The sequence below is a fragment of the Erpetoichthys calabaricus genome, chromosome 5 (genome assembly GCF_900747795.2).
Source record: "Erpetoichthys calabaricus chromosome 5, fErpCal1.3, whole genome shotgun sequence".
NCBI classification, from domain to species: domain Eukaryota; kingdom Metazoa; phylum Chordata; class Cladistia; order Polypteriformes; family Polypteridae; genus Erpetoichthys; species Erpetoichthys calabaricus.
Genome location: NC_041398.2, coordinates 11713335 through 11738754, shown reverse-complemented (window position 1 = coordinate 11738754; position 25420 = coordinate 11713335). Strand labels below are relative to the sequence as shown.

The following is a 25420-nucleotide window of genomic DNA, read 5'->3' as shown; positions in this document are numbered from 1 at the left end:
TTCTTTAGGCCAAACGTCTTATGTAATATTCTAATTTTCTGAGATACTGAATTGAGTTCTCATGACCTGTAAGCCATAATCAGCAAAATGAAAAATATATCACTCAGTGTGTAATGAATGTATAGAATATCTACTAAGCCCGAGCTGTAAAAAAGCCCGGGGTCCTAGAAACTACTGAAATTGTCAGAAAAACAATTGAAATGTCTAGATGTTAGGTAATTGAAAGAAAACTAATCGGGGCGTCTCTCCCAGGATTTGTTGTGCGGACGTGCTTCCATCACTTGTGTATTAGTGGCGGGAGGAAAAGTAAAAGGGATACCATTTTGCCGATGTGCTTGCCTCGCTTGTGTATTAGCGGCTAAGCAAGGGGCTCTTTTTTTGGAGGTTTTGTTTAGCCGATATGCTGGCATCACTCGTGTTAGCAGCTAAGTGAGGTGGAGCCCTTACCATGACTCACTTCCGGACACACACATTTCCCGTTTATATATAAGAGTAGCCATCCCCCACGGCTTTGCCCGCGTATTAGTGAATCAGGACGGCGAGGAGGGCCCCCACCCAGCCCTCTACTCCTGACATCACGATACCCTCGGATCGCAGCCTCTGTCTTGGATTAGCGTGAATGTATCGCTCCTGCAAGCGAACTCTGATTCTTAGCACGATGAGAGAAGTCGCAAAATCAACCAGAAGGTTCAAGCAAATTATAGAAAAAAAACCTGATCTAAATCCGTTAAGAAGTTCTCTCGTGAAAAACGGACAGCTATATAATATATAATATATACAGTAATCCCTTGCTATATCGCGCTTCCACTTTCGCGGCTTCACTCTATCGCTGATGGTTTTATATGTAAGCATATTTAAATATATATCGCAGATATTTTTCTGGTTCGTGGATTTCTGCAAACAATGGCTCTTTTAATTTCTGGTACATGCTTCCTCAGTTGGTTTGCCCAGTTGATTTAATACAAGGGACACTATTGGCAGATGGCTGAGAAGCTACCCAATCAGAGCGCGTATTACGTATTAAATAAAACTCCTCAAATATATTGTGAGCAGGGGGGCTGTTCGCAGCCCTAGAGGATACGGCTACTCCTCAAAAAACGCTGAAAGATTACCTTCACATAGATATGATTGCATTCTTTTAATTGTGAGACGGAACTGTCATCTCTGTCTTGTCATGGAGCACAGTTTAAACTTTTGAAAAAGAGACAAATGTTTGTTTGTGGTGTCTGAATAAAGTTCCTGTCTCTCTACAACCTCCTGTGTTTCTGTGCAAATCTGTGACCCAAGCATGGCAATATAAAAATAACCATATAAACATATGGTTTCTACTTCGCGGATTTTCACCTTTCGCGGAGGGTTCTGGAACGCAACCCCCGCGATCGAGGAGGGATTACTGTGTATATAATATATATATATATATATATATATATATATATATATATATATATATATATATATACACACACACACACACACACACACAGTATCTCACAAAAGATATTTTTCTAAATATTTTATTCTATCTTTTCATGGGACAACACTAAAGATATGACTGAAGACATGGCATTTGGGAAATCAATCATCGGATGACAGCTAATTTTTTTATGACTTAATCCTAATAAAACAGAAATCCTATTGGTTGGTACCAAGTCTGGCCTCTCTACCCTTCGTGACGTTGATGGCATCCAGGTTGAACCCTCAGCATCAGTCCATAATTTGGGTGTCATCTTTGATCAGCTCCTTATTTTTAAACCACACATTAGTTCAATTATACAAATAGCAACTGTGCTCATCTGCTTTCTTTCCTCAGTGTGCAGGATACTGAAACACCAGTTCATGCTTTCATCACTACCCGTCTGGACTATTGCAATGCTTTGTTTTATGGCCTCCTGACAATATCAATAGATTACAGTATGTTCAGAATTCTGCTGCTCGTCTACTTACACACACTAAAAAAATCTGCTCACATCATTCCTGTCCTCGATGATTTGCATTGGTTACCAGTTTCTTCAAGAATCAAATATAAAATTCTCATCTCCTTTAAAGCCCTTCATGGTTTAGCCCCTCATTATCTGTCGGAGCTGCTGCTTCCTTACACTCCTGCCCGTGCATTAAGAAAATACAGGTTAGTAACTATGGGTGGCAGAGCTTTCAGCGTGATGGCCCCTAAAATTTGGAATGCTCTCCCTCTCAGCCTTTGTGAGGAAAAATCTATTATCCATTTCAAACTCCTGTTAAAAACACATCTCTTCAATGAGTATTATTCGTTTTCGTGTATGTAACTTCTACTGTCTTGTTAATGTGTTTATTGAATTGTAAAGTGTCCTTGAGTGCATGAAAGGTGCTACATAAATAAAGCTCATTACTAGTATTATTACTACAGTAAGCGCCTGACTGAAGCCGTCCTTTCTGAAGGGTGTACCAACAAATATGAAGTCAAGTTTGTCAAAATCCTTGTGTGTGAAATACGATGAGATTTGACTTTGTTCCCCAGACTGTGTGTGTTCTTCCAATGTGAATAATTTAAATATATGCGTTGCAACCAATCATTTTAAAGAACTGGTAGATTACCTGAAGAAGAAAAAAACTGCAGTAGTGCCATTATTTTTGCCAACAACTGTAAGTATACATGTACATACATAACTCCACAAATTATTTGTAACCTTATTATGAGTTTTAAGTATTCTGGAACATTTTATACACAATCTTCTTCTTCTTTTGGCCACTCCCGTTAGGGGTTGCCACAGCGGATCATCTTCTTCCATATTTTTCTGTCCTCTGTATCTTACTCTGTCACACCCATCACCTGCATGTCCCCTCTCACCACATCCATAAACCTTCTCTTAGGCCTTCCTCTGTTCCTCTTACTTGACAGCTCTATCCTTAGCACCCTTCTCTCATTATACCCAGCATCTCTCCTCTGCACATGTCCAAACCAACGCAATCTCGCCTCTCTGACTCACAACCGTCCAACCTGAGCTGACCCTCTAATGTCCTCATTTCTAATCCTGTCCATCCTCATCACACCCAATGCCAATCTTAGCATCTTTAACTCTGCCACCTCCAGCACTGTCTCCGGTGCCACCATCTCCAACCCATATAACATAGCTGGTCTCACTACCGTCCTGTGGACCTTCCCTTTCACTCTTGCTGATACCCATCTGTCACAAATCACTCCTGGCAGTCTTTTCCACCCATTCCACCCTGCCTGAACTCTCTTTTTCACCTCTCTTCCACAATCCCTATTTCTCTGTACTGTTGATCCCAAGTATTTAAACTCATCCACCTTCGCCAACTCTACTCCCTCATTCTCACCATTCCACTGACCTCCCTCTCATTTACACACATGTATTCTGTCTTGGTGGTCCTACTGACCTTCATTCCTCTTCTCTCCAGAGAGAATAATAATAATAAAACATATTATACATGATAAAAACACTACTATAATATGAAACAAAGCCTGTAGGCTTCATTCACTTCACTATTATATGATAAGAAATCAGGGCTTCACTTACACTCCACGCCCAAACCCAACTAGAGCATCCCAGATACAAATGTCAAACAAAATTTCTCCCTAAGATCCACTACTTTTACACTGTCCTCTGTTATAACGCTCAAAGCTTTTGGCTCAATTATATTTTTCTTTTTTCCCTTAGCTTTGCACCCCCACCATAAACTATCATCTATGGGGGAAGAGCAAATGCTTTAGATTCGTCAAAAAATTTGATCTCAGGTTTTCGACAGATCTCAACATTTTAGGGTCCCCCAATACCAAAAATATCAATATCTCCATGATGAGTGTCTGTCTGTCTCCCTGTGGGTTGCAGTTTCACAACGACGGTCTAGAGCAGGGGTCGGCAACCCGCGGCTCTGGAGCCACATGCGGCTCTTCAGCCTCCTTGTAGTGGCTCCCTTTGGCCTTGACAAAAAAAAAAAAACATGAAAATGAATAATGGCAATTTCTTAATTTAAGTTGTATTTATATATATGTTTACTTACGACTACTACTGTTATACATTTTAACATCTAATTTAGAGAGTTTAATTCTGCGTGGACAGAAGCATTTGCCTTCACCGCCAACGACGCTGGCTTACCGGTGTGCTTAATATGTGGCGATAAATTATCGAACAACAAAAAATGTAACGTTGAAAGACATTTTCGAAACAAGCACTCAGCATTCAAAATACCCAAGTGAAGATAAGCGAAAGAGAGCAATTTCGGAACTGCAACGGAAAGCTGAACAGAGCAAACATACTTTCAAAAAGTGGATCACTTCTACACAGTCAACTACAGCTGCTAGTTTTGTGGCAACTCAAGAGATCGTAAGGAGGGGTAAGCCATTCACAGACGGAGAATACATGAAAGAATCGTTCATAAAAATATCAGAGCATCTATTCTCCGACTTTAAAAACAAACGGGAAATTGTTCAGAAAATGCAAGCTGCATTTAGAGAAAGATTCAGTGAGTTCAGAAAGGAAAAACACACTCTCTCTCCTTCCCTGTCACACCCCTGGACATCGACCCATCCCTGCTGAACACATCCGCATTCACAGGAGTGAGTAAGTAAACCCGATCTAGAAATTGAACCGGACGACATGGCAGATAAAGGTTAATGGGTGTCCAAGTTCAAATGCCTGACAGCGGATCTTGAAGAAGTCGCCCGTCAGAAGGCTACTCTCACTAAAGAGCACAAATGGAGTGATATTGAAAACCTCCCCAAACCCGACAAATTTGTTTTCGACACATGGAGTGCCATTCCCGAAACGTATATGAACATGAAAAAATATGCATTTGGAGTCCTGTCCGTCTTTGGCTCAACATACTTAAGTGAGCAAGTTTTCTCAAGCATGAACTTCATAAAGTCCAAATATCGCTCCCGCCTCACACATGAGAGCCTGCAGTCCTGTGTGAAGGTCAAAGTCACATTGTACAGCCCCGACATAGAGATGATCAGCAGCGAACTTCAGGAACAGAAGTCACATTAAACAGGTGAGAACAATAGCATTTAATATGCTATTATTTTTCAGAAAAAAAAAAACACATTCATTTCGGACCCGGAGCTGATGTAGGTTTTTTTGTATGTTCAAGTGCTTCAGTTGATTCAGCACACTGAAATGGAATTTAACGTTTACTTTTTTAAAGCTGCTAAGCTACAGCTAAATGTTTTATTTATATTAAAGTGGGCTAGTTTTTATTTTAATTTTACACAGGTATAGGAAGGACCCTAATAGGCCTGCATAGTTCAGTTTAATGTATTTCAAAGTAGGCCTACACATGCACACTGCACTTCTGTTTGTTGTATTCCGTGGTTGTAACATGTAAAATCTAAAAGAAGATTAAAACTTTTAAAAGTTTATAAGCTGTGTTATGTTTTGCGGCTCCAGACTATTTTTCTTTGGAGGAAGGGGGGGCAAAACGGCTCTTTTCATAGTGAAGGTTGCAGACCCCTGGTCTAGAGCTAAAACAGCCGGAAGGAGAAACACCAAACTCAAAACTTGAGCCTGTCATGAGATGATAAAGTGCTGATTCGTTTTTGATCTAAATCGTGCAAGAGAAAGAGGCCCTTCTAGAGCAGTGGTCCCAAACTCGGGTCCTGGAGGGCCCCAGTGGCTGCAGCTTTTCATTCTAACCCTTTTCTTAAGTAGTGACCTGTTCTGGCTGCTAATTAACTCCTTTTCCGTTCATTTTCATTGACCTGCTCTGGAAGACTCAGACCCCTTCATTGCTTCTTTCTCCTTAATTAGCAGCCAAACAATAATGAGATACAAAATGAGCCAAAACGTGAGCAGCTAACTGTGTCCATTATAAGATTATTATAGTTCATGAAAACTAAAATCAAAACTGAAACAATTATTAAAAAAACATTTTTGTAAACTGAAATAAAATAACCAAACCGAAAGATAATGGATGGATAGATGGATGGAAATGAAAAACTAACACTAAACGAAACTATTAAAGAAGATAGAAAGACTAACTGAAATAAAATTATAATTTACTAAAAATAATTGTAGTTTTCATTTTTGAATGAGTATTCTTGCTGCTAGTTTTTAACTCTTGTAACTTTTAACTATAAAACTGAAAGTCCTCCACCACCAGCCACCCCCACATATTCATCCAGCAAATGGCGGCTGGTGAAGGAGGGCGGCTGTTCACACAACATTTGCGGTGACAGAGTGAGCTGAATACACGCGTAAAGCATGTGGGATAGAAAGCAAATTACGTGCCACCTTTCTTTGCACTTGCTGTATATCAAGATGTAACTCAAATGCCTGAAATCAGAATGTGCTGGTCAACAAAAACTTTACTATATGGACCGAAAAATCACGAGTGAGGAACGTTTCAGTTTATTTCTCAGGTGCCTACTTTTTGATGACAGCAATTCACCTGCCACTTTGTACACGAAGTATACAGAAAGTATAGTAACCATGAAACAAATCTGACCTCGAGATTTTGACGAATCTTGACGTTTTAGACCTCCAGAGTCCGAAAACAGTGTTTTTTTTTGTAATTATGTATGTGTATGTGTGTGTGTGTGTGTGTGTGTGTGTATAAACACGATAACTCAAAAACACAACTAGACAGACGGATGAAATTCGGCATTGGGTCGTTACACCAAAATTGTAGATCTGTATTAACTTTTGGGCCAAATCCATCAACCGGAAGTGGAACTTTACCTGAACACATTCTCGATTTTTTTTTTTATTCATGCAGCTGCAGAGTCCAATTTATTCAACTTTACTTTTATAATAATTGTTCAATATATTTGATTTGTTGTTGATGGTTCTTTAATGTACATAATCGTCGTCTTGAGGTTTATTCCTCAAATATCCATCCCCATATCTAAGTACATGAGAAAGTCTAGGGGAGACTTTAAAATTCACCTAAATTTCATTACAAATTGGCCCATTCTGGGCAATAAAGCAAAAGAAGAAAAAGTGCCAACAGTCAGCACAGATTTGTTCAGCACAGATGACATAGAAAATATTTTAAAAATTATAAAATTGTGTAAAATTGGTCATATTCGGTACCTGGTTTATTTATGCTTGTTTTTATCAGACAAAAACAAAACCAAATAGTAAACTGAGTTATGTAGTGTAGTAAACTTCCATTAACATTAAACTCTTAAAACCCGTTAAGTGTACAGATCCGTCTCATTGTGACACAAAAACTAAACTCCATAGTAGCTCTTTAACCGTTCCATAATTGCTAAAACTAAAACTAATATATATTAAAAAAAAAAAATAGAAATGTCTTTGTAAAATAAAAACTAAATTAAAACTAAAAATACACAAAGATGGAAAACTAAAACTAAACTGAATTTCCAAGTAAGGTCAGAAGAAATATAGAAATAAAAACTAATTTAAAAAGGCAAAACTATAATAACCTTGGTTCATCATATAATATCTGAAAATGAAGAAAGCTGAAGGTCTGAGGAATGTCGATCTGCTCAGGTCCCCATAACCTTTCAGCAGCGCTCTTAGAAAAGAAATCCACAATTTCAGAAATGTCTACTATTGCACAACGAGAACAGCAACAAGCCATGGAATTAAAGAACAGGTTTAGTTAATGACGACACTTGGTGCCTAATGAAGCCACTGGAGAATATAACTTGACAAATCCGTTCGAACGGGACACCTCCAAATGTTTGCTCGTGTTGACAACTTTAGCTCGACAGCATTTGCAGTAGATAGTTGTTTGCTCCACATCCAACCTTTTAAAACAAAAATATCTCCAGACAACAGACACGGCTCCTTTTTTCGGCAAAAGTCCTTCTGTGTCATCACGTTCAACTTTATCGTCTGCTACAGCTTCAGTTTTGGAATGTTCTCTGTCCATTTTCAGGACTCCCGATGAGGCCTCACCAGTTCTCATGCTTTATAACACACTGGTGAGGCCTCATCTGGAGTCCTGAGTGCAGTTTTCGTCTCCAAGCTACAAAAAGGACATAGCAGTGCTAGAAAAGAGCGACTGGGCTCATTCAGGACTGTGGCGTATGAGCTATGAAGAGAGTCTGAAGGAGCTGACCCTTTTTAGTTTAAGCAAATGGAAATTAAGAGGTGACCTCACTGAAGTGTTTAAAATTATGAAAGGAAGGAGTGGATCCCAGCTGTTACTTTAATTTAAATTCTGTTGGAAGAACACTGGGGCATGGTGGGGTAACTTGTCAAGGACAGATTTTTGCACAAATGTTAGAACTTTTTTTTTTTTCACGCAAAGGACTATAGACACATTATAAAGAAATGTGGTGGAGAGCGGGGCTTCAGAGACAGTCAGGTCTTACCTTAATGTTATTTTGGGCAATCTGTGTGAATAGGATGAATACGCTTTTTGGGCTGAATGGCCTGTCACCATTGTTCCAATAATAATAATAATAACATTAGGCGGTATGGTGGCTCAGGGGCCAAGGATCTGCGCTGGTATCTGGGAGGTTGCCAGTTCAAATCCCATTACTGCCATAAGGATTCTACTCCACTGGGCGTTTGAGGAAGGCCATTAGGCTGAAAATTGCTCTGAGGCGCTGTACAATGGCTAGTCGCTCTTCTCTGGACCTTTCTAGTGCTGTTATGTCCTTTTTGTAGCCTGGAGACCAAAACTGCACACAGGACTCCAGATGAGGCCTCACCAGTGTGTTATAAAGCTTGAGCAGAACCTCCTGTGACTTGTACTCCTTACATGAAGGCGCTATATAACCTAACATTCTGTTAGCCTTCTTCTGAACTCTGTCTGGCAGTTGATAGCGTCAAGTCCATCATGACTCCAAAGTCTTTGAGAATCTTAGGATTCTCAACAGCACTGCTAAAGTTTGCAAGTGCTAAACGTTTGCACAAATAAACATTACATACAAACACACAACTGATATTTCCCACAGCAAAGTGCAATAATCAGGAAACCACTGTTATTTTCACCTTATGTATCAAGAAAGCGAAGCTTATTGGGGAAAAGAAAACTAGCCATTGAACACGATACACGTCATTTTTTTTTCTTTTACTTTTAAAGCATCATCATTGGCCAATAGCTACTGTATATAATGATTTATTACTTGTGTATCCCTATTAGATATTTTAGCAACTGGGTAATTTCTACTCACATTTTCCATCTTGCTCTGACACAAGCTTCTAGAAGGCAATTGGACATTGTTTTCAAACTTCTTGAAAAGTCCCATTGTTATAGTATCTTCACTTAACACTTAATGTAGACATTTGGGAAACCTCACTTTGTGGAAGCCCAAGTCCCTTCACCTGTTTTCAGCAGACACGGCCACAATGAAGGCGATCTACAATACCAGCACTTTGATAACAGTCAGCAGCAGAACAGTCCTCTAGTAACACAGGCTGTTTGGAAAGGAAGGCTGCTGACATAACCAAACAGTGCAGTGCATTTTGTTCTATAAAAATCAAACAACAAGAATGACACAAGTTTCACCTACCTTGATTTGGGAATACTCTGCAGCGTGATGCACACGCAGGTGTGCGCGGAAATTTGACGTGTTTCCTCCTCTCGCGCACACCTTTCTTCTGCAAATCTTGCACATTGGAATACCATCCTCCAGGATTGCGCCATCCGGGTTTTCCGGGTAGCCAAAATACTCCCACACGGCCGACTTTATCCTTTTCTTTGGTGGGTGGAGTAGCTGGCGCTCCTGCCTCTCTGCCGCCTCATGCGGAGTGGCAGTAACTGAACTGGAAACTGAAAGAACAAGCCGCAGCACAATCATTAACATCGCAGCCATAACACAACATAACACCTCAACCAACAGGTGACATTTAGTGTAACAAAGTGCTGGGTGAGTGCAGTTCAATAAACTGACAAACACTTAAATGATTTAAAAAACATTTCTGTAAGGTCACAGCAGGAAGACAACATTTACAAGAAGACAACTTCAATTACATGGCTGAAGCCCATTTTACCCTTTTAATAAAAGTCTGTAGGCTAAATGAGAAGTGGGCAAAAAAACGGTTGATCCAGTAAATCCTATAGATTAAAAAAAAACACATTAACAGTATCCTAAAATGAGATACATAATTTTTTTTTTTTTTTTTTTTTTTAAAGTAAAATGATTTTATTTACTTTCCGTCACTCCTACTGCAGACCTCACCACTGTCACACTTCCCTCGTTCATATCCTGTACAACTCTTACGTATGTCTCTGCCACTCCCGACTTCCTCATACAATACCACAACTCCTCTCTCCTCACCCTATCATTTGCTTTCTCCAGGTCCACAAAGACACAATGCAACTCCTTCTGGCCTTCTCTAAACTTCTCCATCAACATCCTCAGCGCAAACATCACATCTTACGGTATTCTTTCTTGGCATGAAACCATACTGCTGCTCACTAATCATCTCCTCACTTCTTAACTGAGCTTCCACTACTCTTTCCCATAACTTCATGCTGTGGTTCATCAGTTTTATCCCCCTGTAGTTACTGCAGTCCTGCACATCCCCCTTATTCTTAAATATCTGCACCAGTACACTTCTTCAACACTCCTCAGGCATCCTCTCAATTTCCAAGATTCCATTAAACAATCTGGTTAAAAACTCCACTGCCATCTCTCCTAAACACTTCCATGATTCCACAGGTATGACATTTGGACCAACAGCCTTTCCATTCTTCATCCTCATCATTGCTAATCCGTTGCACTTCCTGATTCACTATCTCCACATTATCCAACCTCATAGGTGGGATTACATCAGGGATCAGCTCTGAGCCCTTTCTTATTTGCAATGGTGGTGGACAGGTTGACAGACGAGATTAGACAGGAGTCCCTGTGGACTGTGATGTTTGCTGATGACATTGTGATCTGTAACGAGAGTAAGGAGCAGGTTGACGAGACCCTGGAGAGGTTGAGATATGAGAGGAATGAAGATCAGTAGGACCACCAAGACAGGATACATGCGTGTAAATGAGAGGGAGGTCAGTGGAATGGTGAGGATGAGGGAGTAGAGTTGGCGAAGGTGGATGAGTTTAAATACTTGGGATGAACAGTACAGAGTAATGGGGATTGTGGAAGAGAGGTGAAAAAGAGAGTGCAGGCAGGGTGGAATGGGTGGAAAAGAGTGCCAGGAGTGATTTGTGACAGACGGGTATCAGCAAGAGTGAAAGGGAAGGTCTACAGGATGGTAGTGAGACCAGCTATGTTATATGGGTTGGAGACGGTGGCACAGGAGACAGAGCTGGAGGTGGCAGAGTTAAAGATGGTAAGATTTGCATTGGGTGTGATGAGGATGGGCAGGACTAGAAATGAGGACATTAGAGGGTCAGCTCAGGTGGGACGGTTGGGAGACAAAGTCAGAGAGGCGAGATTGTGTTGGTTTGGACATGTGCAGAGGAGAGATGCTGGGAAAATTGAGTGAAGGATGCTAAGGATAGAGCTGCCAGGCAAGAGGAGAAGAGGAAGGCCTAAGAGGAGGTTTATGGATGTGGTGAGAGAGGACATGCAGGTGATGAGTGTGACAGAACAAGATCACGAGGACAGGAAGATAAGGAAGAAGATGATCCGCTGTGGCAACCCCTAATGGGAGCAGCAGGAAGAAGAAAAAGTTATAAATAAACTAAAAAGCAAAAAAATATTTTTTTCTTTAACCACAATTTTTGTGGTAATATGTGACTAAATAAAATCATGGGGCGCACATACACTAATTGATTCAAACAATTTTTGAAACTTGTTTAGCATGCTGGGGAATTATAATAGGTTTTTTTTAATGTTTTATGATGAATTTAGCTATTCTATTAATTGATTGAATGAATGAAGGGCAGTGCATTTTCAAACAACAAGAACGACACAAGTTTCACCTCACTTGATTTGGTAGCATCACACGCAATTATTGAGTTACCGACTACATATCGTCAAAGACTCCAACCAATTGTAGTAATATGTATTCAAATTTCTAACTCCACCCATACTTATTCAATTAAGTTAATTTTTTTACATTTAGGCTTTTGGTAAATATACAGCCTCTTTTTTTTTTTAATTTTGCAAGTCTTATTTAATAAATAATATAAAAAGCCACAGCAGCATCACTACAGCCTTGAAACCCAATCTCTAAACGGTCAGGGGTGCTAAAAAGGAGCCTGCTGATTCAACACCGGCAGTGGTGAGACAGACGCCGTCTGGCTTGGGTGCTGCGTGTTTTCAATTAGCAAATATGGGTCTAATTACACTGACAGGAGTCAGGCCAGGGGTACAAGAAATGGAAGAGACAAAGGTGGTGTGTACTGACTCCACAGTCCTGCCTCCAACGGATTTACTCAACACATAATAATATAAATACAGTAATACAAATTTAAAGAAAAGACAAACCAACACACAATGTTACATAAGCATCACTCCACCTACAGACGCTGACTTTTTTTGGTCTATTATTTGCCACATGTTGCTTGTGATGATAGCCAGGTACAATTTTTAATCAGTGTTAACAGAGGAAAACGGCCCAACACAGGGTGCCAACACTGAAAAACATCCAAGAGAAATCTCTCAAGTTACTTGTACAGTATGGCATAATCCACATTAGTCGCGTCAACATTAAATACTTCTGGGGTTTGGAAATCAGAGGAGTGTGCACAAAAGTGAGGCAGGTCATCTGCCTCAACTAAATGGCATTTCCTACTGGAGTCTCAACAGCAGGGCGAATGCTCATGTCGGAGTGAAAAATGTCATGCATTTTATTACTACGTGGGCTGCAAAACACATTCCAACACTGATACTGCACAGACACAACAAAGCGTAACTGCCGGCTAGAAAGAAATCCGCCTACATTATACATATTTCTAGAAAAAGAAAAGAAAAAAAGGCCATAACCTAGAAGACTTGCACAGTGGTAGTGAGTCACCGGCAGTCGCGGTGCTGTCCCATGATCCTCACTTAGGGAGCCTGACATACCCAGCAACTCGTTGCAACCAGTCTGGGACTTGCAATGACAAAAATCAAACATAAGCAGCAATGCTCCGATTAGGTTTTTTTAAGGCCCACACTGATTGGCCAATTCCAATTTGTATTTTTCTTTATCACTTTAAAAAACTTTATAAACTCTAATCTCCTGCATAACCAGAGGCATAGAAGCCTTATGTCCAATATTAAAGTGTATCGTTATAACTAAGGCGGCACGGTGGCGCAGTGGTAGCACTGCTGCCTCACAGTAAGGAGCCCTTGGTTCATTTCCCGGGTCCTCCCTGCTTGGAGTTTGCATGTTCTCCCCGTGTCTGCGTGGGTTTCATCCCACAGTCCAAAGACATGCAAGTTAGGTGCATTGGCGATTCTAAATTGTCCCTACTGTGTGCTTGGTGTGTGTGTGTGGCTGTGTGTGTGCTCTACGGTGGGCTGGCGCTCTGCCTGGGATTTGTTCCTGCCTTGCGCCCTGTGTTGGCTGGGATTGATCCAGCAGACCCCCGTGACCCTGTGTTAGGAAATAGCGGGTTGGAAAATGGATGGATGGATGTTATAATTAAACTACAGACCGCATGTATTAACTGTTCATTTTTTATTAACAAAATGAAATCCTGTAGGCACATTGTTTAAACACCATAAAATGCTGAAATAAATCAAATTTCCTTACAACACACACTTTAACTATTAAAATATGTACATTTATCCATAATGTATATGGAATAAAAGAAACTAAAAAACTTCTCATAATTACAGGCTGTCATATTGTTAAGTTTTTTTTTTTCTGTAATGTCCCTATCCGAAACATTTCCTTAACACTATACACACACACACACACACATATATATATATATATATATATACATACATATACATATATATATATATATATACATACATATACATATATATATATATACACATACATATATATATACATACATATACATATATATATATATATATATATATATATACATACATATATATATACATACATACATACATACATACATACATATATTCATTGCATTCATAGTCCGAGTCTCAACGACCTGAATTGTGTGGGTGGTTACCTACCAGGTAATGCTTGTGGTCGGTCTGCCATCGGCAAACATCTGCCACGGTGCCCTCTTTCAGTTGTGAGAAGCAGATCATGAAATGTTGCATTGTTTACTGTCAAATAAAGCAAAGAGTGTATATATATGTGTGTGTGTGTATATATATACTGTATACAGTAATCCCTCGCTACTTCGCGGTTCACTTTTCGCGGATTCACGACTTTGCGGGTTTTTAAATACAAGTGATTGCCCGCCTATCGCGGAAGTTATGTTCCAGACCCATCAGCAACAGGAGAAAATCCGCGATATAGAAAGACCATATAAATAAACATTTTTATAGTTTAAGCCTTAAAATACCTATCCCACATGCTTTAAACACATGTAAACTTATAAAACACACTTTGTTAACACATATGATATGTGGATGTCAGGCTAAGGATATGAGTAACATCTCACTATTATAAAACATTTTAACTTCACGCAAGACAAGACAGTGAGACAGGAAAATTGGTGATGTACAGGCTTAAAATTATTGACACGCAGAGCGACAAGCAGCACAAAGCCAGCACAAAGTCCACTTCTCCTTAGCGTTCATTCAGCTCCCCACCCCCTTGACAATGCGAAGTGGCAGGAGCGTACTGCGCTTCCGGGGAGGGGGGGTTTGAGCGAAGGTGCGTTCAGCTCTCTCACACACACACACACACACACTCCTCCTTCCGAACGCGCAGAGCGACAAGCAGGCATTTTGGCAGAAGCAGCACAAAGTCCATTTCTGCTCAGCGTGAGTTCAGCTGCCCCCCTTCACAAAGCGAGTGCAGACACATTGACGTCTGATCGCTGCGTGCAGTGTGCAGTGTTGGTCTGCGGTGTTTAAGAATGTAGAAAGTGTTTAAGAGCATAGGAAGTGTTTATAAGAGCGTGGGAAAGGTTAACAAGAGAGTGAGAAAGGTTTATAAGAGTGTGGGAAGGGTTTATAAAGCCTTAAAATATGTATAAATAATAAAATAAATATAGGTCGCTACTTCGCGGATTTTCACCTATCGCGGGGGGCTCTGGAACGTAACCCCCGCGATAGGTGAGGGATTACTGTATATATATTACATTACATATATATGTGTGTGTGTATGTATATAATATATAAATATGTGTGTGTATACCTCTGTGTTTGGTTTTCCGGATACACACTTTTAAGAAATTTGTTTTTTTCTTTGAATTATTGCTATTTCATTAGTTTCACTTTATTTCTGAACTTCTTTAAAAACTATACTTGGAATCTTTTGAGTCCCAACGTGCTGAATCTTTTAAATGAGGTCCGTGAGACGTGCGTTTAATGACTTTGTACCATAATTCAGGATAGGTTTTCTCTGTTTGGAATTTCAGCACAGACAAACCGATCTTCACCATCGAAAGTTAATAATTTTTTTTGCAAAGTAACCAGTAAATGCATGTGAGATAAACCCCGTTTTTGAAACTCTTAAACTTAAACTTCAAAGCCTTACAATATTTACATTCTTCAGACATATCATTTATGTCCATATATTCGATCTCTATTTGCCTTTACGTTATTTCTCCGAGTAATAATTTCTCTTTCTTTGCATTAATGTGATGTTTACTTTCTTTGTTTTGACACTGTTGTTTTTTTGCTGCTTTCATATTCTGTATCTTGCTCTGCATGTCTTTTGAATTCCACAGTTTTCAACTTGCTCTGCAAGTGTTTACCCCCGCTTGTTTTTTAACCTCCTTATGACATTTTACTTTGTTTTATACTTTGTCTTTTATTTCTGACCTCGCTTTGTCCTGCTATTTTTTCAATGACACCTGGTCCGTGAGGATTATTTTCCTTTTTCGAGTAATAATTTCCTTTTGTTTGTGCTAATGCGAACTTTACTACCTCCGCGTCCGGCTTGAAATCACTACAAAAAAAACAAAAAACAGACAGACGTAGTAAAGTCTCACAAAAGTTTTACTTGAACAATCAAGAAAAAGAACGCCGACTTCGTAACCCTAAACACAACTTTCTAGCACCCTCTTCAACCCCTCCTCCCATCCCGCGACCCCCCCCCCCCCCCCCTTACTGCATCAATCAATACCCCGCTGTCAGCCTTCCATGCCCTCCCTCAATCAGACCTAACAGTCACTCAAAAAAAAGCTTCAACCTGCCTGGGACGCTACAATACTTTCTAATTTTCCTGCTTTCATATTCTTTACCTTTCTCTGTATTTGTATTGCGCCGTCGTTTTTTTTTTTTTGACCCTTTCGAATTTCACTGCTTTCATAATCTCTAACCTGATCTGAATGTGTAAAGCGCCAACATTTGTGAATGTCTTTATGAAGTTCTACTTTGTCTTTTAATTCTGAGCCCGATTGTACCTGCTGTTTTTCGATTCCACTTGTTCCAGGCTGTTTATTACTTTCCTTATTTTCTACATTTGCACCTAGATTATTCTTTTTCTTTTTTGCATTTTTTCTCTCCAACGCTTTTGAGTCTCTTTTCTCCACGCTGTTCTTTCATCTTCACTTAGTCGCCGACATTTCATCTATAATGTATTGTCCTTATACGTTTTATATGCGCTGAGAGCCCTGGATCTGTGTGTGCTCAAAGCCTTTCCACGACTGAGTGTTTTGCTGCCCATTGTCTTATTTGATATTGGTTGTAAGTAAGGCATGTCTTGCAAGAATCTCATGTTCTAGTCATCACTAGACAGTCCTGGGTCAATCTCTTGGCACAAAGTCTCATGTTTCAGGTCCCCGCGAGACACTCAGTGGACAATCTCTTTCGTCTCGCAGGTCTTTTAAGTGTCTTCCGTGATCTTCACGTGAAGATCACGTGTCGTCTCCCTAGTTATTGTCTCCTAGGATTTTTTTTTTATAATAGATATATATATATTGTATATATAATATATATAATACATAAATATAATATATACACACATACATATACATTGTGATGGACGGCCGGCGTTTCGGTCAGGCAGGGACGCCCCTCAACAACAGAAAGCAGCCTTTTCAGGGAACTACATTCCCGGGATGCTAGATGGCAACTCCCCTGGATAGAAATGGTTCCCCAGATTACCGCAGGGCAGCATGGGACATGGAGTCCGTCTCTTCGGCCCTGTTGGGTACCGTGAGGTGCCGCCAGGGGGAGCTCACCAAGAACCCGGGGACGATTACTGTTATGCTAACCCGGAAGTAATTCTGGGTCACGAGGATGGAAGCCCGCAGTACTTCCGGGACACTTGAGAAAGGATGATGTGGAGTTTGACCCGGAGAAGAAATACTTCTGGGTCATGGACTATAAAAGGACTGTGGGAAACCCGGCAGATCGGTAGATTGACGGAGCTGCTGGGTGGAGAGGAGGATTATTGTTATTAATTTTTGTTTATTGAATTATTGTAGAATTGTGGAGTGTGCGGTGCTTTGGGCACTTTATTGAAGAAAAATATTAAAGAATCTTCTTGGTGCTTTTAACGTGTGTCCTGGACGTCTGTCTGGTGGGTTCAACGGGGTAACAGCGACATCTAGCGTGCACAACATATACATACATACATATACACACACATACATACACATAAAACATAGTTTTTGCTATGTCAATTAACAAATCTCAGAGACAAACATTCAAAAAAGTTGATCTATTAGAGAGAAACAAACAACGGGCAGTTATACGTTGCGTTGTCACAATGAAAGTCCAAACACAATCAAAATTCAATGCGATATTGACGAAAAGTTCATTCCAAAAATGATTTTTTACTGAAGTTTTACAGTAAAAGTGTAAGTTTAAAAAGTATTTGCGTGTTAATTTCAAATCCATACAGAACAAAATCGAATAACGCAACGAGTAACTCAAACACAACATGAAACAATTTTCCGAGGATGGCCTGGAGATTTGCTGTTCAATGTTGTTACCTCTCTGTCTAAATTTAGCCGCCCACTGAAGAACTGTGTTCCGATTTGGAAGTTACCATTAGGAGGAATGCAGAAGCGTGTTCATAAGTGATGATGATGGATTCTGTGTTTTCAAAGAAAGCACGGTGCACACCGGACCAAGGCATGTGGCTGACTGAAAACTACAAGGGATCGCCTATTGAAGGACCCCCAGCCACTCCAACCCACTCAGCTGAAATGGGGTACTTCATTTTGGCCCACCCTGTACATAGCATTTGTCTTAGAAAATAGCATGAAGTAAACAAATGGAGTGTTTCAGGTGACGGTTAAAAAAAAACTGGCTAATGTCACTTTCTTTCATGCACGCCAGTTGACACTTGTTACGTACACAGCTTTCCATAAAAGAATAAGAGCTGAAGTTAAACAGATATTGAGAAGGACAAGGATGTAGTAGAAAGGAGACTTTTATTTGGGCGCGTTTATCAGGGTGCGTAGGCCAATGAACCAGTCTTAGTAAAAGCACACTAGTGAACCAATCGGAGTAAGCAATAATTCAGTTATCTACAAGAATGACTCTCTGTCTTTGCGCTATGACCATTTGCTGATACCTCTGTCCACGGCATTATATTGGCGTGCAAAAGTTTGGGCCCCCTTGCTTAAAATGTCTGCTACTGTGAATAGTTAGGTGACCAGAAGATGAACTGATCGATAAAAGGCATCAAGTTAAAAATGACATTTCTTTTCAGCCTTTTATGCAAGACTACTGTATTGTTGGAAGTTTTGTACAACTGGGCAGTGAAAAAAAGGAAAGCAGCACCATGCAAACGAATGGTCAGCCCGAGATATCGGAATCTTATAATATTGCTTTTTTTTTTTTTGTTTGAAAATGACATGTATAAATGATTGAACAATACACATGTAATCGCAAGACCTGGATCAATACAAGCTTACAAATTTACCAAATACGTTGTTGTATTTCCCATGCCCCATGAGCATCCATTATAAAGCACCAGTGCAGACAAGATTTTTTTTTTTTTAATGTATAGAAACCACCTAAGTTTAGAACACAATTGCTGTGGAAAACACATACATACAGTGGAAGGGAGACGTTTCCATCCACTTGAGGTGAACTCTTTCAAGCTTACTTCATAACCCTCCACAGATTTTAGACTAACAAACTCTAAATCTGGCACATCGTTTAAGACATTTTTTTCCACAATGTTGACCTTCAACTATTTCACATTTTATTGACTGTATCCAAATTCCAGTGGGTCACAAGTTTACAGATGCTTGGTTAATGTTTGGTCGCATTGCCTGTAAATTGTTTAAGTTGAGCTCAACATTTTGAGTCGCCTTCCACAAGCTTCTTATACTAAGTTCTTGGAGCTCTGGCCCATTCCTGCAGACAGAACTGGAGTAACTGGGACAGGTTGGTAGGCCTCCTTGTGGACAGACACTTTTTCAGTTCAATCGGATTGAGGTCAGGGCTTTGTGATGGCCACTCTAATACCTCGACCTTGATGTACGATGTGTCATCTATGATGAAGTCTTGTTGTTGTTTTAACGATGTGCGAGCTGAAATTACCGAGTATGTCATTCACTTTGCAAAAAAAAAAATCAAAAACACACTTTGAGAGTCTGTGCATTCACTGTGTCACATAACCTAACAGGACAGACTACTGTGCGGTATACAGTAGATATACTGTAGATAGATATGAAAGGCTCTACGAGACAGATATTTTAATTTTAGTGTAGTCAGCAGGATAGATGGATAGAGAGTTTTAAATATTAGTGTAGTCGGCAGGATAGATGGATAGAGAGAGATTTAAATTTTAGTGTAGTTGGCAGGATAGATGGATAGAGATTTAAATTGAGAGATTTAAATTTTAGAGTAGTTAGCAGGATAGATGGAGAGAGAGATTTAAATATTAGTGGTCGGCAGGATAGATGGATAGAGTTTTAAATATTAGTGTAGTCGGCAGGATAGATGGAGAGAGAGAGATTTAAATTTTAGTGTAGTCGGCAGGATAGATGGAAAGATTTAAATTTTAGTGTAGTCGGCAGGATAGATGGATAGAGAGATTGAAATTTTAGTGTAGTCGGCAGGATAGATGGATAGATTTAAATTTTAGTGTAGTTGGCTTCACAGTTGCGGACGTATATTTTTCCTGGAGATCGGCCCCCATGTGTCTCCCTTTGCACATTGTTGCCACAAACTTCTATTGTGACTGCATATGTCCACAGGACTTGTTTCCAGAATGCATCAGGCTTCTTTAGATGTTCAGTTGCACACTTCAGGTGCTAAATTTTGTGGCTCAGAAACAGCAAAGGTGTTCTTCTGCTGACTCCACCATGAAGGTCCTATTTGTTGAAGGTGTCGCTGCACAGTAGAACAGCAGACCACCACTCCAGAGTTTGCTAAATCTTCCTGAAGCTCTTTTGCAGTCTACTGAGGGTCTTTATTTGCCTTTCTAGCAATCCAATGAGCAGTTCTTTCGGAACGTTTTCTTGGTCTTCCAGACCTCAACTTGACCATTTCTGTTAACTGCCATTTCTTAATAACATTGCCAAGCAGCTTCTTAGAGGAGCCCATGGTTGCCTATTGTTGGAAAAGTTTGAGGAGTCTAAGAATTTCTACAGCTTTGACATTTGCATCACCTGGGGTTTCCTAATGATAGTTGTGACGAGCTAATGAAGGGCTGAGACCACCTTGGTAAAAGTCACCTGAGACCGCAAATATCTTTCCTTCGTATTCCCTGTACAATTATATAAAACAAAAACAATACACTAAAATTGCATAAAATGCTGGAAAGAAATGTGTCATCTTGAACTTGACGCCTTGTGGTGATAGGTTCGTCTTCTGCTCACTTAACTGTTCAAAGCAAGGTGGGGGGGAGCACACTTTTGCACGCCACCGCACTTGGTTTAGTATTGTCACATGTAAAGAGTACAAACAAAATGTCAGAGAGTCAACAATGGGAGAGAGGGGCAGCCGGTAACTCTAGAGAAGCTAAAGCACTTCAGGCTTGAATGACCCACTTACCGTTTGAAGGGCGCCTCACAGATGACGTCTCTCTCTCCTGCCTCTTGTAGCTTAGCTCTTGAGTCATTTTGCCCCCAGGCTCAACGGAATCAGGCTTCAACCGAGCGGAATTCTGCGGAGGAGACACCTGCCTCTTCTTCGCGGACCTTAAACTGTAAGCATTCTCGGAAGTGACGTTATCCTTTGTGTATCTCGAAGTTCCCTCTGCATCTTCTAACTCAGAGCTGACGTATATCTCTTCCTTAAAAGCGGGATAATCCAAGCCACAGTCTTCTAGCTTCACAAAGGAATTCTCTGCTTCAGGGGGCTCCCAATCGGGGTCTTCTTCCTTAATGTGCTCTGGTCTCTGAGCCATGACACCTGCCTTGTCGGGAGAGGTTCAGTTTAACGCATTCCTAATCCTGGCATCTGCACATCGCGTACAAAAATCCCTTCTGGCCATCACTGCAGCAGAGCAGACGCCTTCATACGCCTCACTGGAACGGCTGTGAAGAGAACAGGCTAGAATTACTTTATGGCTCCACCAAAAAGAACCGAATGTGTTAATGCTGTGCACAGACTCAAATTTTAAAATGGTCCGGTACTGGCATTTCGGGACTTTCACTACGGGAAGTAAACCTGAGCTTTCTTCTCAATCCCCCACACGTCCCCTCTCCCACGATACTCACTTATAGAAATGCGTCTATTTTGTGAAATCAAAAACCCCACACTTCGGCACAATTGGAACTTGATTGGGGGGGGGGGGGGGCAAACACCCCCAAACCCTTATTAATTAAGTATGCTGTGAACTTCACAGGTCATTCCATCCCCGCCCTTTATTTTTTTGAGGTGATCATAAGTGGTGCATCGTTTGGCACGATAGGGCAGCACACCAGGAAGGATGGAGTAAGGAGAAGGTTTTGGAGTTATCTAGCATTTGCTTAGGAACCGTTTTGGCACCGGTGCCATGGTCTGAATGCTCAAATTGATGCCGAAGTCAAAATTTGTACCCGTGTATATCATGCGAGTGCTTCAGAGGGTGCACTAAGACAGTGTGTGCCAACTCTGCTTTAAGACAGACAGAGAGGGGTTTGTAAGGAATCAACAGAAGCTGGGACACCCACGCAAATTGTAAGGCTTCACTTACTTGAATTGCTGCAGACAAATCTGTAGTTTATAACCTGAAAGAGGCCCATTTGTAATACTCTGAAAATTTCCTTCATTTTTTCGGTTTTTGCTAAGCTAAACTTTAAATTTAAACCTCGGGCACTTTACTGCTCACCTTTTCACCACTGCTAGGACATCCACTGCATTTCAGTAGATTAAATGTGAAGAACAACGGAAGTGTTCTAAAACAGGCATTTCAAACACGCGTGCGGCCCACATGACAGATCCTAGTTAGTACTAAACTTGTACAAAATGTTTACTATCGTTTGTAATTGAATCATTCTGCATCTAACTTATTGACCTTTCTTACTTACGCCTTTCGTTTCCTGCAGTGATCCCTATAAAAAATGGAGAAGAATGTGTGCACATGAAGTTGGCCATTAAAAAAATAAATAAAACTCTTATTAGGAGACATGCAGGTGATGGGTGTAACAGAACAAGATGCAGAAGACAGAAAGATATGGAAGAAGATGATCCGCTGTGGCGACCCCTAACGGGAGCAGCCGAAAGAAGAAGAAAAAGGAGACTGTCTGCTAGTAGCACATGAACGCAAAATGCAATGCCATTCTCTCAACTTCAAGTCAGTTGGAAAAGAATACAAGGAAACAGCTAACAATAACCAGAAGTGAGTAACCCAATTTAATGGGGCGGTGGGGGCATTTCAACAATAAGAAAGGAGGGCATCTGAAAAATAATCTACTGCCACGACTGAAAGACGAATACAATCATTCAGGTCAGGTCAGGTTGGGGAGCATGCACTGGTACAAGCGCCTTGCCGTACCCAGCACACGACAAAGCAGCTGGGGACCCTGTTTGGCAACCCCCAAGTCAGACGTGCGGTCCAGTCCCACCCCCGCTGGAAATGATCATCTATCAGCCGCAGCCAGGTGTTACGTGGGAGCTCCCTTGGCCTGGTCCAGCCACTCGGGTCCACAACAATGAGCTATATCACCCTCGGGTAATCGCGCCACGTTGTCCGTAGTGCCGTAACTGACACTCCCTCACAATGCAGGTAATTTGGGACTCCGTGAGCAACACAAAGTCAAACCAGCGGCACCCAAGGATTCTCTGAAGAGTCACAGTACTGAAGGAGTCCAGTCTTCGTCTCAGGTCACTGGATAGCGTCCATGTCTCACAAACAGGAAGCACCAGGACTCTAAAGACTTGCAGAGATATCATGAGCGCCACACAGCGCTTTCCAGTGACCTCAGGACCCCCCCATGCTCTCCCAATCCGTCTACTGATTTCATAAGAAGAGTCACATGAACGTCACTGCCGAGGTAAGTAAACCTCTCTCTGCAGACAGACATGCTGCTGATGGATGTGCCCAAGAGGTCATTAAAGGCCTGGTTCTTTGGTTTTTATCAGGACCGTAACAAGCCCAGACACTCAGACTCCTCACTCAGTCTCTCGAGACCCCCGATCCGAGCCTCCATTGACACTGTGAAGATCACAGCATGAGCGGCACGGTGGCGCATTGGGTAGTGCTGCTGCCTCACAGATTGGGAGACCTGGGTTCGCTTCCCGGGTCCTCCCTGCGTGGAGTTTGCATGTTCTCCCCGTGTCTGCGTGGGTTTCCTCTGGGCATTCCGGTTTCCTCCCACAGTCCAAAGACATGCAGGTTAGGTGGATTGGCGATTCTAAATTGCCCCTAGTGTGTGCTTGGTGTGTTTGTGTGTGTCCTGTGGTGGGTTGGCACCCTGCCCGGGATTGGTTCCTGCCTTGTGCCCTGTGTTGGCTGGGTTTGGCTCCAGCAGACCCCCGTGACCCTGTGTTCGGATTCAGCGGGTTGGAAAATGGATGGATGGAAGATCACAGCATCGTCAGCAAAGTCAAGATCCGTGAATCTTTCTTCACCAACAGATGTCCGCCACGACCTTGCCCAACACCCAGTCCATACAAGCATTGAACAGAGTGCTGATGGACCCCAGTATGAACTGGGAAAAATGCAGAGGTTCTGCCTCCACTCACAATATCAGTGTACAGGCCGGCCATGATATCCAGCAACCTCTCATGAAGTCTCAGGATAACCCACAGGGCAGCTCGATCAACTGAGTCGAACGCTTTACGGAAATCGACAAAGGCTACAAAGAAACTCTGCCGATATTCATGTTGGTGCCCTATGAGAACCCTCAGTGCCAGGATGCGGTCGATGGTCAACCTACTTAGGCATAAAACCAGACGGCTAGGTGAGCAAGTAATCATGGATCCTATTGAGGACGACCCTAGCAAGGATCTTACCCGGCACCTCGAGCAGTGTTATCCCCCTGTAGTCCCCACAATCCAGGGTGATCACCCTTCCCTTTCCAGATAGGACCCGCTTTATAGTCAATGCCAGATGGACAGCCTGACCACCAGCCTGGAGGAGTTCACCCCAGCATACCACAGACTTCCATCCCCTCAGCTGCATCACCACCTGTGCAATCTCACCGAGACTGGAGGGTTCACAGCTAATTGAAGGATCAGCCTCAAGAACTGCAGACCCATAGCTATCCAACGTCGTAGCCGGAGTATCAGCTTTAAACATCATCTTGGTACAAATCATTCAATCAAAAGGGGGGGGGGGGCACATACTCTCATATTATCACTTTTATGTATGGGGGGCACAGCCACCTCAGAGATCAAGTAATTTGGATTAAATTTCAACACCGGCTGTTATTCGTGTGGAGTTTGCTTGTCTCCCCGGTTTTATTCCCACATTCACATAGGGTTACCGATTAGGTTGACTGATTGAACCTTGGGGTTGGAGGTCTGCACGCTAGCTAAATGCTGCCCAGTTATGTTTTAACCAAAAAACTGGATTAATCAGGTCCGGGGGGCTTTTCTGCTTTCAGCGTTGCAGGCGATCGTGACGTCACAGGTGGTATCAGCGCGCCGCCTGTAGATCACGAGCACTGAGCAGTTCAGATAAAGATCGCGATCAGACATTTTTTCAATGGATAAGTAGATTGTTGCCACATCGTTCACAGCAGGAACGTCGCAATAATGACGGCTGCACAGGTTGACCAATCGGATGGTTAAGGTTAGAGCGCCGTCTCTCTTTCCAATCAACTCAAACGGGCGCCCCATACGCGTGGCCGACTGTGCAACATAACGCAGGAATCCACAATTTGCCGTCCTAATGGTACACGTGTGATGGGCAGGACTTTGCGACAACATGATTAAATCTCGCCTGAAGAAGGAGGCCCGAGTTTAATCGAAAGCTTGCATATTGTAATCTTTTCGGTTAGCCAATAAACGGAGTAATTTTTCTTGACTACTCACGACAACAAAAAGAAAGCGTGCGCGCAAAACGAACATGGCGGCGTCGACGACTTTGGCGAACACATACGGAGGGTGGGGGTCGCCGAGGTTTGGGATTCTCTTGCCAGACCTCCGAACTTCCTCAATGTACACGTAAAG

The 25420-nt window shown here is 41.6% G+C and overlaps 1 protein-coding gene across 2 annotated transcripts in view; it reads right to left on the bottom strand.

Annotated features, from left to right (window-relative positions):
• The window catches only part of LOC114643684 (E3 SUMO-protein ligase ZBED1), a 36994-nt gene that overhangs the window by 11056 nt on the left and 518 nt on the right, over positions 1-25420 (bottom strand). For both annotated transcript variants that reach the window (XM_028792196.2, XM_051927825.1), the window contains exons 2-3: positions 20873-21357; positions 9428-9687 (exon numbers count right to left, since the gene is read on the bottom strand). In XM_028792196.2, coding sequence (XP_028648029.2) covers positions 9428-9687; positions 20873-21227 — 615 coding nt within the window. In that variant the 5' untranslated portion in view covers positions 21228-21357. The remainder of the gene's footprint in view (positions 1-9427; positions 9688-20872; positions 21358-25420) is intronic.